Here is a 14,283-nt window from a genome sequence, read left to right on the forward strand (position 1 = left end):
CATGAAGATAATTTAGTAGAGTCAGTGCTCAATTGATGGCTTAAAACCAGTGATAGTTTCAGTTACAGAGATATAGCCAATATTGGTGAGCAAACTGACATCTCTACCAAAAATGGAAGAAATCTACATATAAATGTATTTGTTCAAAAGGTTCCATTAAGCCTGCTAAAGTGAGACACCATCTAAAGAGCACTTTATATTTAGCTTTCTTTAATAAACAACAAAGGGAGGATATTTGCTATTTTTACCAATATTTTTCCAAACCTTGTTTCACATAGTCATTGCAAGGTGTTTAATAATTTATCCTCCTTTTTTAGTCCTTTTACAATAGAGTATTTGTGGGTAGAATCACTGTCTTGTTCTAAACGTTCTTTTTTTCCCTCCTCAGCTCCGCTTAAGGCATCTTGGTTGATTGTAATTTAGGAGAAAGCTTTTAGCAATGATCTCTCTTTGTGTGTTTTTCTTAATCTCTTCAGGTGGGATGGTGGAAGGACAAGCGCCTCAAGATGAAGTATTATGTGTGGCCCCGTTCTGAGCTCTACCCCGACCGTGAGGAACGGAAGGATGATCATCTTAGCATAGTGACCCTAGAGGAAGCACCATTTGTTATTGTGGAAAATGTGGACCCATTAAGTGGTACCTGCATGAGAAACACTGTCCCGTGCCAAAAAAGAATCGTGACAGAGTAGGTGTCAACAGAATCTTTCTCTAGCAGGTCCTGCTTAGCATGCTTTACCCTGATGCTCGACAGCAGCAAAGCCTCCTGGACTGTCTCAGGCTAGCTATCATATTGCTTGTCACTAGCACAATTTCCAAACTACTTAACATTAGTTGCTTCAAGTGTTTTTCTAAAATGAGGGATGTATAAGAAAGGAAATAGTAGGTATGAGGGAAAGCTGGTGATAATGAAGGGAGGTTTCCTACAATTATAAATTCTATTATGGGTCAATATGTTCACATGCAGATGTTTGTTGGAAGTTAGAATTTTATCTATAAACAACACGAATCACTAGAGGAATTTAAAAATATTTTCTTTTTTGCTTGTAATGTTTTTATGAGGAGAAAAGGTATGAATTTAGAAAAATCAGATATTTTAGTTTGAAGATTCATATAGAATTTCTCAGTGTAAAAATAAATATTTGCATCAAGCGCAAAAGAAAATGGGTCATATCTTTTAGTTTTTAATTTATAATATTTTACAAGTTCTGTATAATCCTCTGTTATGATTGGTTAGGAACAAGACAGATGAGGAGACTGCCTACATCAAGAAATGCTGCAAAGGGTTTTGTATTGATATTCTCAAGAAAATCTCCAAGTTTGTCAAGTTCACCTATGACCTTTACTTGGTAACCAATGGCAAACATGGGAAGAAGGTCAATGGAACATGGAATGGAATGATAGGCGAGGTAAGCCATGAATGGTATCTGCTTTTACCTCAGGCTTACTTCCAGAATAATTTACTTCTGTATCTAGTTGATTTCTTGTCCCTGAAAGTAGAAATAAATTTAATATTATTTTGCAGATTTGCTGATCAACTCTGAATATTTGCTACTTGAAAAAAAATACTTTTATTTGAATTCACATCAAGCAAGTCTGTGATAGTTTACATTTATTTTATATCCTTATATTTTAAAACTTCTGCCTTTCAGCCCAAAGTCACCCAAAACAATGAATAAAAGAAAGCAATTATGTAATACGTAAAATACTACTAACAGAATCCATCCTAAAATAAAAACAACAATAAATCTACGTAGATAAAACAGATATAAGCCAGAGAATTTAAAGGGCAAATGTGCTGTAATTCTGTGGGAGAAGAAGGGCATTATGAGGGTAACAACGTTATGCTAAGCAAAATTACATCCTTATGAGTCCATTGAAATCAATGGGCTTATCATAGTAAGTTTGGTTACCTTTGTACCCTTCTTTTCCCCAATTATGTATGTTATCCCCAATCTGCACTTTGAAGGCATTTTTAATGCAGATGTGTGTATGTATGCAAACATGCACGTGTATACACACATAGTGGCCTCCTGTTAATTGATTGGCTTAAGCCAGACCCTGAGCTTGTCCTTTTTATTTGTTCTAATAAGGCCTTTTGTAGCCCCAGGAATTTTTTCATTTCTTCTTCACTGATCTCACCTTGCTTATACAGTACAATGTTGTGAAGCCTTAAATATGAAAAAAAATAATTGTTTGACAACTTGCTGTTTCCTTCACTCATCCCACACTATAGCAACTTACTCCTTCTATCTGTTAACCTCTCTCAGTTCCCATCTGTAGATTTGATGTCACCACCATTGCCTTTTTCTCTCTCTAAAGTTGTCAATGTGTATATTGGGTATTCCTTTATGTTATGGCAATGTATTAATACGTATTACAAGGCAGCTACCCATTTCTCCACATTGGTTTCTGCACTGTAAACTTTACTCTAGTGGATGTTGAAACGAAGCTGTTTCCTTTATTTTAAAAAGATCTCCATCTCCTGAATTTCTGATAGCAGCTATATATCCAGAGGTGAACAGAATAAAACAGAAGTCATAATTGAGTGGATTCTGCATTCCAAAAATCGTAACAATTTTCTTTCTTTCCCTTAGGTGGTTGCCAAACGGGCCTATATGGCCGTGGGTTCCCTCACCATAAATGCAGAACGCTCAGAAGTGGTAGACTTTTCTGTGCCCTTCATTGAGACAGGGATCAGTGTAATGGTGTCACGAAGCAATGGGACTGTCTCACCTTCTGCCTTCTTAGGTAAGGGCTTCTTCTGACTCACCATAATGTAGGAAGATTATTTGATGGAAGCTGCTTCCATTTAATTTAATTATCAGTTAATTATTAATGTTTAATCATGTCCAAGAACTTAGTACATGAAGAATTTACCAACGTTTGGGTTTTCTATCCCTCCCCTGAAAAAAACCCATAATACAGCTCCACTTGCACAATGAGGCTTTCCCACACCTCCTTTCTGCGGCAGCCACTGCACCTGTGAAAGAAATTGTTCCGGAAGGTCTGGAAATCCCATGGAATATTGTGCAGCGGGTGTTGCAGCTGGGGGGAGGGGATCTGATGAGAATCAGGTGCCCCCCAACAGATGGAACTGCTTTCTGCTCATACTGTCTACTGTTTGGGTCCAATCATGCAGCTTAATTTGTCTGCAACACTGGTGCTAAAGCAAAGTAAGTAAAAATGTTTGACCACCCAATGATTTAGCCAGACTTCTTATCTAACACAATCTATAAGCAGGGCTCTGTAATTAATGTGCTCTGCAGAAGAACAAGAGTGCAAAATATGGGACTGGGTCAGGTTCCCGTGCATTGCAGCTTTCCTTTTGAATAAAAACTAGTGTTTAGCCCTTATGGTTTGGTAGTGAAGGCATGCCTGCAAATATATAAGTAGTGCCTGATACAATCTTATAAGCCAGAGCCAGTCTTATGCCAAATAGGTGGTTAATTCTGAATTCCAGCAGCTAGAAATGGAGTTTTGATGCTCTGCCTTCTCCATGACTAAAGAGAATGTGCGTAAATTGTATAAAATAATCTGAATTGTGTAGATTTGTTTAAGTTACATGATTTATTCTGCTCACAGAATCCAGCTTTCCTTGGTACAGAATTAGAGGTGGGCACGTACCAGGAAAACCCCATGGACTGCCAGCCTGTGGTCCATCGATTTTCATGGACCATAGACCACAAACTTTTCACAGACCATCCCCATTCACAGACCAGTTTGTCAGTCCGTGGTCTGTCACTTCTGGCAGCCCTGGCTCTACCCCTTCACACCCATAGGGCACAAACTCACAGAGAATCTTCAGCAGCCTCTCCTCCAGCCACCCTCCAAGTTTGGTCAAGATTGCGTTTTGGACGTCCGAGTTACAGACCCCCAAAGCGGCCACCCCAGGAAACTTCCAATAGATACTGGAAATTGCAAAAACTATTGACTTGCATTGGCTAGCAGCACCAAAACGTTGCAGTGAGACAAAATCAAACAGAAAAGGGTGAGGGAAGAGCTCACCACGCAGACACCCTCCCAGCCGTTGCCTAGGGAATTAATTCTTGCTCCTTGCTCACATAGAGAAGAATGGGAGCTCTCTGGCAGGCAGAGCTGCCTATCAAAGTTTTGAGGGCTAAGATTGGCTGCAGAACATCCACCCCTCCCTTGCAGAACGGGACCTCTGCTTGGCAGGCAGAGCTGCCTATTAAGGTTTTGAGGGCTAAGATTGGCTGCAGAATGTCCACCCCTCCGTTGCCTAGCGAATTCATTCTTGCTTCTTGCTCCATAGGGCAGAATGGGGGCTCTCTGCTCAGCAGGCAGAGCTACCTATCAAGTTTTTAAGGGCTGCAAAAGGTCTGTGGACATTCCCTCCATTGCATAGGGAATTGATAGATGGGTGCCAGGATGTCTGGACTCACGGAGCAATGGACCAGCCCAAATGGACCAAAATTCGTGAAAAGGTGAATCCCACGAACTGTGTGTTCATGAACCACGAACTGGGCCGGACCGCACAAAATTTTGGTCCATTTGGTCTTTTGTACTTAATTAATGTTTTTAAAGAAAAAACACAGCCCTGTCTATAGCTTTTACCCCATGACCATCAGACTCCCATTTAAGAAAGTGCAGTTGTATGTCCTAGTGATTAGATCCTTGAGATAGAATAGTAAGGATTGATGTGAATTACCATCTTTTTCTCTTCCATTCAGAGCCATTCAGTGCTGATGTGTGGGTGATGATGTTTGTTATGCTGCTTATAATATCTGCGGTGGCTGTCTTTGTCTTTGAGTACTTCAGTCCGGTGGGATACAACCGGTGTCTGGCTGATGGCAGAGGTAAAGAGATACAGCTTTCATTTTCTCCGTCTTTCCTGAAAACAGAATTCCTCCCCGTCCATTTTTATTTATGCATGTGAGTCAGGCTGTTTACATAGTTTATATTTTCTCTAGGTAGACAAGAAAAAAAAATATGTAGGAATAGTAAAGAATCTGGATAGTTTTGGGAGGATGTTAGAACATCTGCAATGGCTTGAAATATGGAACCTTTAATTGCAAGGGAAAACAGCACCCTGATCTTATGCAAGTTTATTCAGAAACAAGCCCCAACCACTGATTTTATTGGGACTTTCTCCTAAGTTAGAGTGCTGTTTTTTTAGGTTCTTATATTTGAAATATTTTTTCTCTTGGACAATTGTTCAGATTTAAATTTCTGCCCTCAAACTCAGTAATATTTGGAAAATGTTGTAATGCATATGAATTTTAGCCCCGATTTCTACAATGGTAGCTAGCTGCAACCTTTGGCTAGTTTTCTTACTTTGGTTCTTGGCTTGGATTTCTTGGATGGATGCTGGAAAGTTTTGTTGTGGTGGTTGTCATTGATTATTTCAGTGATATAAATGAAATAACATGTGAATACATTTCACATTGCATTAGTAACATTAACCTACCTGATTAATTTCCTTTTACTGAGTAACAGAATGGAATAATCTTGGGTTGCCAATCTCCAGAATTACAACTGATATCCATACTACAGAGATCACTTCCACTGGAGTAAATGGCTGCTTTGGAGGATTGACTGTATGCTAAGGTTCCTTCCTTCCCCAAAACTTGCCTTCCTCCATTTCTACCTCCAAATATCCAGGAATTTCTCAACCTGGAGTTTGCAAACCTAGATTAATCCAAAGTGCCTCGTGGAGGCACAGTAGTAACCCCTCAAAATATTAGTTCACCAGATTGTAGTGTGTGTACGAAGTATGGATGGAATGAGAAAGTTACTCTGCTAAAGGAGCTATTTTTGAACCAAAAAAATCAAAACAGAAAAAATGAGCAGTCTCTTCTGTCATATTTTAATACCCGTATAGATTTGAGATAAGTGGTCTTCTAATTTAAAAAAAAAATCTGCTTGCCAAGGAGAGGGAAGTTAAGTTTAGGTATTTGTTTTCCTACTGTGTGAGTCTGAGGGAAGGGAAGAGAAAGGGAGCAGCAGAGAATGAAGAATACAAAACTCAACTCTATCTTTGATCAGATGATTTATGAGAGAAGAGCCAAAGGCTGACATAGAATATATATCATAGGAACAGAGCTTGGATAACGGTAAGTTACTGGTACTCTCTCCTCGGCTTCATTAAGCTGTGAAATGGCCCCTACCTGAGCCCTTCTGGTTTGTCCACAGGCTAATAATGTTAAAATGCTTGAACTGAAATGTTTGTGTGAAAACCTCTTTTCCTGCTTTCCAGAATTGCCCCAAGCAGACTTATGCCACTGAGTTTCTGAGCCCTGGAAAAATGAAAGAAATTTGTAATGGAAATTTAGTCAAAGCCTTACATACAGCCATACCAAAGGGGGGTGGAGTGTTGTCCATGTTATCTGTGGACAGTATACGTGGGCCAGTTCACATACCAAAGAAGTATGAATACTTGTAAATATTCATGTAGAATTAATACAGATGGAAAACTGATGTGAGTGATAAATGGCTTGGATGCTTCTTTTGGAATTGTGTCCAACGTGTCAAATGATGATAAGACTATTTCAGAGGCACAGCCTTGCCAGTCTGTGGTGGCAGAACTAAACAAGAGTCCCCAGTGCTGCTGGCCTTCTGTTTGATTACGAGGCAGGTTCATATGAGGAACATACATTATACAAGGCTTACATATACAAGGCTTCCCCCTTGCTAGTGAATGCTTTGTTTAAGATTTCCTTTTAAGTTCCCACAGAGTAATTTTTCAAAGCAATGTGTACTTCTTCCATGCACTTTTGAATGGTGCTAAGCAACAATGGCTCTATTTCTTGAATATCGTTTGCTCCGTGGTATTTTATTGGGTATTTCAGATCAAAATGTTTCTTGATCATAGTAATGTGATTCCCCCTCCTCCTGCCCAATCTCCGTCCATTGCTGTGTGTATACTATATAGACCAAGGGTGCGCAGAAGGTTTGTTGATGATCTAGTGACCCACGTTCAGTGAACCACTCAGCACTTCCTGGTTTCTGGGATTCTTGTAAAAAAAGCTGGTCTGGGTAGACCCCTACCTGATCCAGCAAGGAATTTCTTGTTTTGAAGTAAAAGTGTGTACTCAGGATCACTGAACACAGATTAGTTGCGTGTTAATGTCAAGAGATTCTGAGTATACAGTCTTGCTTTGTAAATTTAAAATATATTGGTGGACCACAGAGGTTCTGGTAATAAAACATCCTATGCAAGACTGACATCCTTCCACTCTTCTGTACACACCAATTTCAACAATGTTTTTATGTAACTGTAAAGTAAATTGAAGATTTAAAATGTAAGTCCATTACCCATTTTCCTTTCTTTCCCTTAAAAAATAAACAAACTTGACTTACATATTCAAATTTTTAAAATGCAAATTACAAGCATCAATCCAGAGATAAATTAATTTGCATGCAAAAATAAATGTAGATGAAATGCTTCAGTGTTTATTCAAAAAGCTAAGAAATGCAAAAGAGATGTTTCTCATAATAACTTATCGCATCTGCATTTCATATGTAGGAGCCAGATTTGCCATCACATATATTCATTCAATTCTTATTGAAAGTCAGCTGGAGTTGTGGCATATAAGGCTGCATTAATAAGCATAACTAATAGCCTCTGTGCACTAGGTTCAGGTTAGGAGAAAGGAGAAAAGGGAGTGCAAAGAATGCTTTTTTGCCTTGTACTTCACAGCAAAGCTGTTCAGATTCACAGTAACTTTTCAGGACTTAAAGCAAATAAAAAAAAACAGATAAACCTGTGTAGTCAGACATTTGATACGGCGATAATAAATATGGATCCAGATGTTGTAATTTGTTATAGAGTTGGAGCCATTGTAAAATTCAGATTTCATTCTTGGGAATGTTCCTGAAAGTCTAAAATTGTAATCTGAAAAAGATATATGGTTGTCTCTGTCAAAAGAGGCAGCTAAACTCATTAACTCATAAGTAGCTGTGTGCTTAATTCCTCTGTTCTTCCACTGTGATTTGAGTTGTAGGATTAGCCTGGACGGTTATGCCATTGGACCTCATTTCATGGGTCTATGTTGCATGTGTATGAAGAAAAGTGGGACGCATTAAACATGCTGACATTTTTGGAACATTTTGCCCATCCTCTGAGCTTCTTATAGCGGCATTGTAGCATCACCTCTGAGGTGGATTGGGTTAAAAGATGATGATTTGCCCTCAGAACAATCCATTGAGTTTTACAACTAGTGGGGATTTGAACCTGGTTTTTCCAAATCTGAGCTCACCACTCTACCCACTATGCCACACTCTGAGATATACAGGCGGGCCTGTTTCTCCTCTAGCACCATCTTGTATACTTATTTGTTTCAGAGAGTTAAGGTGATGGTGCTTACCAACGGTTGCAATTCAGTTTTTTCTGTGCCGCTATCTTGCGTTTTCTCAGCATTCATGGGCGGGTGTGGGAGGGAGTTGTCTGAATGAAACTGCAGCATTGCTGACCTGTCACGTATGGAATGCCAAAGCCCTGTTGATGCTCCTGGCAGGAGGAGTGGCTGAGTGGGTGACCTTAGTAGAGCCCAGCCACTTGCCGGTTGCAATGATATTTCACAGAGCCCTCAAGTTGTCCCGTTCCCAACACAAGCCCCATTACAAGAGGCAGAGAAGGGAGAGGAGTTCATAAATGTTTGTTTTCAAAACAAAAGTGTGCTAAACTGAAATAGCATTTCCAGCAGATGAGTTTTAAAAAATAAACAGCAAATATTAGTATTGCAAATAGAAAGCGGCATGTGGAAATGATTAATTAATGAAAGGATCAGAGCAGGGCAGAGCTCCCAGGCTGTGAAGGCAAAGAGGAGCCTGGGCTGCCGGAGAGACGCTCAGCTGAACATAGAAGACAGGACAGGCACACAGAAGCTTGCCCTGGCCCCAAGCTGCTGAGCTTGATGCTTGCTCTGCACTGTGGGAGACGGGAAGTAGCAAGCAAAGCATGTGTTGCGTGTACTGAAGGGTTGGGGGTGGGTGGCACAAGATCAGGAAATGTTATATTAATAAGACCTTAAGTAGGGGTGCATAAAGTTGTAAAAGGAAACACTAATTTTGAGCTCAGTTTCTATGGTGAGGGAGGGAAGCAACTGCAGGCAATGTGTGTATGTATGTGTGTTTGCATGCCCTTCTCCAGCACATGATAGGGGGAGGAAGCAATTGGAAATGATAAATTTCATCAGCTTGCCCTGCTGCTGGGAGGGAAGGAGGCAGTGGCAGTGGCAGGCTAGAGCTGTGTGAGCCTCCTTTGTGGTGGGCAGGGAGGGAAGATGAGAGAAGGTTCAAATCCAATTGGCTGAAAGGAAATTGGTGCTACTGCACTGAGTTTGTTGAGTAAACATTCTCAGACTCTCACTGTTGAATTTGGATGAACAATTGCAGGCAGAGCTGGCTCAAGGATTCTGGGTGCCCTAAGCTACAGTGCCTATGCTGCCTGCCCCTCACCATGGACAAACAGTGCCTGCCCTCCCTGCCCGGCCATGGTGAAATCCTCCTCATCTGTTGGCATTGGGGAGAGGTCCAGCAGCAGGGTGTGGTAGAGCCTGTCTTCCTGGCCCCACATAGCATGGCAGGAAGTGGCTACCCTCCCCCCCCCCACACTCCTTCATAGGTGAGGAGAAGCAGAGAGGAGGGAAAAGACTGGGCCACCACCACCCCTCTGGCCACCCACTGGGACGGGTCACTTTCCAGGGTAGACCACAATATTGTAGTCAAGTAGGCAGCTAGGCTGATTGGATCCATTCGTCTCCACCTTTAGAACTCTAGGTGATTGCCTAGGATTGCCTGGTGGATGGACTGCCCCTGATTCGAAGGGGGATAGAGTGCTTGATAAAGTATAGTGCGGAACCACGGCTATAATTCTGTTTCAGGATGATGATTGCAGTGAAAAATGTCCTGTGTCTGAATAGTTCCTCTAACTGGAATTTAGGGCCTTAGTCTAGTTTTTTGCACAATAAATTAGTGTACTTACTCATTTCTTTGTGGCACCCAGGCATGTCACCTCAAGGTAATTCCTCTATTGTCCTTCATTCCAGCTGCATTATTTTGTAGCAGGGAAAATTGCATTTTTCCTCTATGACAAGCTTAAGTGCTATGTGGAATGTGGCTGCATGAATTTTATGGCCTACAGGCCATCAAGCAGAATTAGCAATAACTGTAGTTCAGTGAACTGATGTAACCGTTGGCACCATTAATGTAGTTTCCAAACCAGAGATCAAACCAGCTATGGTTAACTATTTCACATGTATTGCTGAATGGGAGTTAATGTTAACCAAGGAAGGAATGGGGAGTGCTTAACCCCCCTGAGTGCTACTTCTTGCCAAAACCTGACCATCTTAACCGACTGTAAGAGAAAAGTGTGTGTGTGTATGCATGTTCTTCAAAAAAAAATTCACCTAGAAAGGCCCTCAGGCTGCATTTTACTGACTGTGTTTATCCTTTTGTGTTTCAGAGCCTGGCGGACCTTCTTTCACCATTGGCAAAGCTATCTGGTTATTGTGGGGCCTGGTATTCAACAATTCTGTGCCTGTGCAGAATCCCAAGGGGACTACTAGTAAGATCATGGTGTCTGTGTGGGCCTTCTTTGCTGTCATCTTTCTGGCCAGTTACACTGCCAATCTGGCAGCCTTTATGATCCAAGAAGAGTATGTGGACCAGGTGTCTGGGCTGAGCGACAAAAAGGTAATGCATCCATAATCCAAAAGCATCATTTTCTTATTTTGAAAGCCTGGTGGTTTCTCCCTAATTTTCATTACTATATACTGAATCCATTAACAATAAAGCCATAATGTAATTTCTGGATGGTCATGTTAGTAATGAATATATTAACAAAATTGTACAAGTAGTGATTTCTGTTAATTTCTGTTATTTTTAAATGGGTTCTCTGTTCTTATTATGATAATCTAAACCAAGGTTTCTGAGTGTATGATGTATCTTTCGATGGGGTAGTATGTAATTGAGATTTGAGCAGTTGCCCAGAGAGCAACAAGTTACTTTATAAAACTTGATAAAACCCAGATTTTGTAATATATCAGCTGGGCAAGATCATACAAAATGGGCACGTTTCCGTCAAAGTTAGTGTGTTATGGACAACTGAGAACCAAGAGACTAATTCCTTCCCAACCATTCTGTCTCTTTGTTTGGTTGATCCACTTGGGCCCTGTCCAGGGCAAGTATGAACTCTGCCAGTTAGTTTTGTCTATCAGCTGCTCAGTAATTTATTCTTTATGGTTTCCTGTGAGATATTTCACTATTCTCTAATACTACCTCTATGTACCAGGGACAGGGGGCGAAGCTGAGGCAGAGATTTACCCAAAGCTACTGCTTTGGATTTTGAACCCTTCCAAGAGCTTCCACTCCCAAGTCCATCTCTGTAAACACTGCATCCCATGTGTAGTCTGAACCTTTGCATCCGAATCAGTTAATTAAACAGTTACATTTAGAGAGGACTGGTCTCTTACAAACCAGTGGAGGTACAACCAAAATGTACCAGCTGAAAATGTGGGAACAGTGACCATCACTGATAGCCTTTAAACCATTTTACAAAATCCAAAAAAATAATCACAAAACAATTCCAAAATCAATCAACAATAGAAAATAGCATCTAAAAGTAATTAAAAATCCTAATTAGCTAACTGGTTAGAAAAATCTCCTAGGTGGTGAACCAGCTGGCTGAAACACACATTAAACAGGCATTTCTAATATCTAAAGCTTGAGTGTGCAGGCCTTATTTAGCTCCCAAATGATAACAAAGATGGCACTAGCTGAACCGTACCTTGGGAAGGAGTTCCATAACAAGGGCACAATCTCAGAAAAGTCTGCGTATCCAGCAGCTACGCACTCGACTTCTTATATATATATATATATATATTTATTTATTTATTTATTTATTTATTTATTTATTTTGAAAAACAAAATAATAGTAAGGGGGGATACATAGTTGTGTAAATCAGAGATAGTTATATATAACAAAATATACACTCAACTTCTGAAGGTGGAGGTACTTAGTATAGGTCATCTAATGAAAACTCTCACCTGGTGGACAGGTTCATAGGTGAGCTGATGGTCCTTCAAATATTCTGGTCCCAGACTGTTTAGAGCTTTATAGGACAAATGTCCTATAGGACAAATGTAGGTGAATTATTTTTACTAACAGCTGAGTCTGAATGAATAAAGATTCAATCCCAGAGATGCTACATTACTTAAGACGCTTCAGTGTTTTGACACACTGTCATTCCAGCTCTTATTTAGAATCTTGTGCTTAATATTGGTAGGGCAATAATAACATATTCATTGCTGGTAGTTACATGGAAGGGTAGTCTGCAGACATTTACTTAACTAATTCATGGTATTTCCCAAGACAGTGAACACATTTCTGCAGGTGGGCATCATTAGTTACTACCTTATAAGACAATGTACTGCCAAGGTAGCAAAACTTGTCAACATTTATGTTTCTTTTTTCCCAATGTGAGCTCATGGAGAACTAACTCCAAAGCAGTTCTAATGAAGTTCTATAATAATTCTCCTCCCACTCCAGCTGCCTGGACTCTTCTGATTGCTCTGTGACCTGGTGGAGCTAATAAAATGTAAAAGTTCTCCCACATCTTTCCAGCTGAATTCTGCGGCAGATTCTTCCTCTGCCTCCCTTACGCTGCTTCAGCTGAGGGTCAGGCTAAAAGAGATGCTGGGAAAGGGTTGAAATCCATATCGAGTGATGCAGTTTTACCTGGGAACTGTAGTTTTCAAAGATACAGCCATGTGGGTTCTCTGAGGGGTGAGGGAAGGGAGGGATTCCCTTGTAGCCCTTCTGTTGGTTGTTGCCTCTGCTGGCTGTTCTGCTGACTTCCTCCCCCTGGATTCTCACCCACATCCCTCCCCCCCCCAAAACACACTCTGGGTGGCAGTAGGGGCTGTTGCACACCACTGACTTCCTCTTGCCTTTGTTTCTCCCAGAGTGTGGGCATACAGTCACCCAGAACACAGGGGAAGGGAGCAAAGGCAGGAGGAAGGCGGCAGAATCTGATGATTCCTAGAAACCCTTTGTTATTCTGTACTATGTTGAGTTAAGCTTGCAAATTTCCATTGTAGCCATGTACAAGGATATTATGAATGACATAGAATGAAAATAAGCAGAAATCGTCCTTCCTTCACTCCCTTCCCCTGCACTCTAGGTGGCTGCACACCCACACTCCTAGTGGGAACGAAAGCAGGAGGAAGGCAGCAGTGTGCAATGAATCTTGCCACCATCCAGAGTGTGTGTGTGGATGGGAAAGGAGGTGGGCAAGCAGCCAGAGTGGGGGGGAAGGGAGCCAGTGGACCTGCCAGCAGAGGGATGCGTAGGAATCCCTCTCCTCTCCCCTCCCCCATCAAGCCCGCTTGGCTCTGTCTTTGAACACTCCTGTTCCCTGGTAAAATTGTGTCACTGAACGTGGGTTTTAATCCTTGCCCAGTATCTTGTTTAGGTTGGCCTGTGTGCTAAAGACAAAATGCTGGCCATAAGGAGCAGAAGGGCTTCAGATGCCATATCAGATCGTGCTTGGAAGAGCACATGTGAAGACAGATGATGGTGGAAGGAAGGGTGGTCATCAAGCCCGTGGGAGCCCCTCTGAACTCTGAGTGCAGGATTGTATCCAGTGCTGTTGCAATATGTATAACATCATGCCTGTGCTGATACCATAACTTCTTGGACTAATGGTTAGACCAGACTGGCTGGCTGCATCATGGGTGAAATCCTTGCAGGGAGCTTTTAATCACCAACTGTATGACCAACAAGAGCACAGTTGTCAGCTGTGAAGAGATCGCGGGTGAGCATTTGGCCTTTGCTTTAAGATGACAGATGTTAAAATATCACAGCTGAGGCAAAAATTAAAGTCTTTATTTTTAAGGGTGGAAAAACTGAAGAGATTTTCTAAGACGCAATTCTTTGTGTCGCTTGTGTGACCAGAAGCCCTCATGCCCTTCTGGTAAGCTTCTCTGAGTCAAATAGTTAACTATTGCTACAACAGAGTCATGGGCCAGATGGAGACAAGTGGCATGTGGCCAAGGCCAAGGCCAAGGCCATAGGGTCTGATCCCCAGTCTTCCAACTACCCCTTTGACCCTAAGTTTGCTGCTGCTACATCTGTTTTACAGAAAGGAAAGGAAACAAGTGAGCCTGAGCATAGACAGTAAAGTGAGACCAAGACACCAACCCCTCCTAAATGATTTCCCCTTCTGAAAAGTATGTCTTCTCTTCCAATATTTGCTGCAGTGCATGATATGCCTTACTTTACATTGCTCTCCCCTCCTCCCCAGTCTTCCTATACTAGTA

At 41.3% G+C, this 14,283-nt stretch overlaps 1 protein-coding gene across 1 annotated transcript in view; it reads left to right on the forward strand.

Annotated features, from left to right (window-relative positions):
• GRIN2B (glutamate ionotropic receptor NMDA type subunit 2B) overlaps positions 1–14,283 on the forward strand; it is a 304,269-nt gene that overhangs the window by 257,788 nt on the left and 32,198 nt on the right. Inside the window, exons 4-8 of the mRNA XM_054988703.1 lie at positions 477–685; positions 1,235–1,406; positions 2,595–2,748; positions 4,692–4,817; positions 10,427–10,656. Coding sequence (XP_054844678.1) covers positions 477–685; positions 1,235–1,406; positions 2,595–2,748; positions 4,692–4,817; positions 10,427–10,656 — 891 coding nt within the window. The remainder of the gene's footprint in view (positions 1–476; positions 686–1,234; positions 1,407–2,594; positions 2,749–4,691; positions 4,818–10,426; positions 10,657–14,283) is intronic.

This window comes from Eublepharis macularius, chromosome 9 (genome assembly GCF_028583425.1).
Source record: "Eublepharis macularius isolate TG4126 chromosome 9, MPM_Emac_v1.0, whole genome shotgun sequence".
Lineage (NCBI taxonomy): Eukaryota > Metazoa > Chordata > Lepidosauria > Squamata > Eublepharidae > Eublepharis > Eublepharis macularius.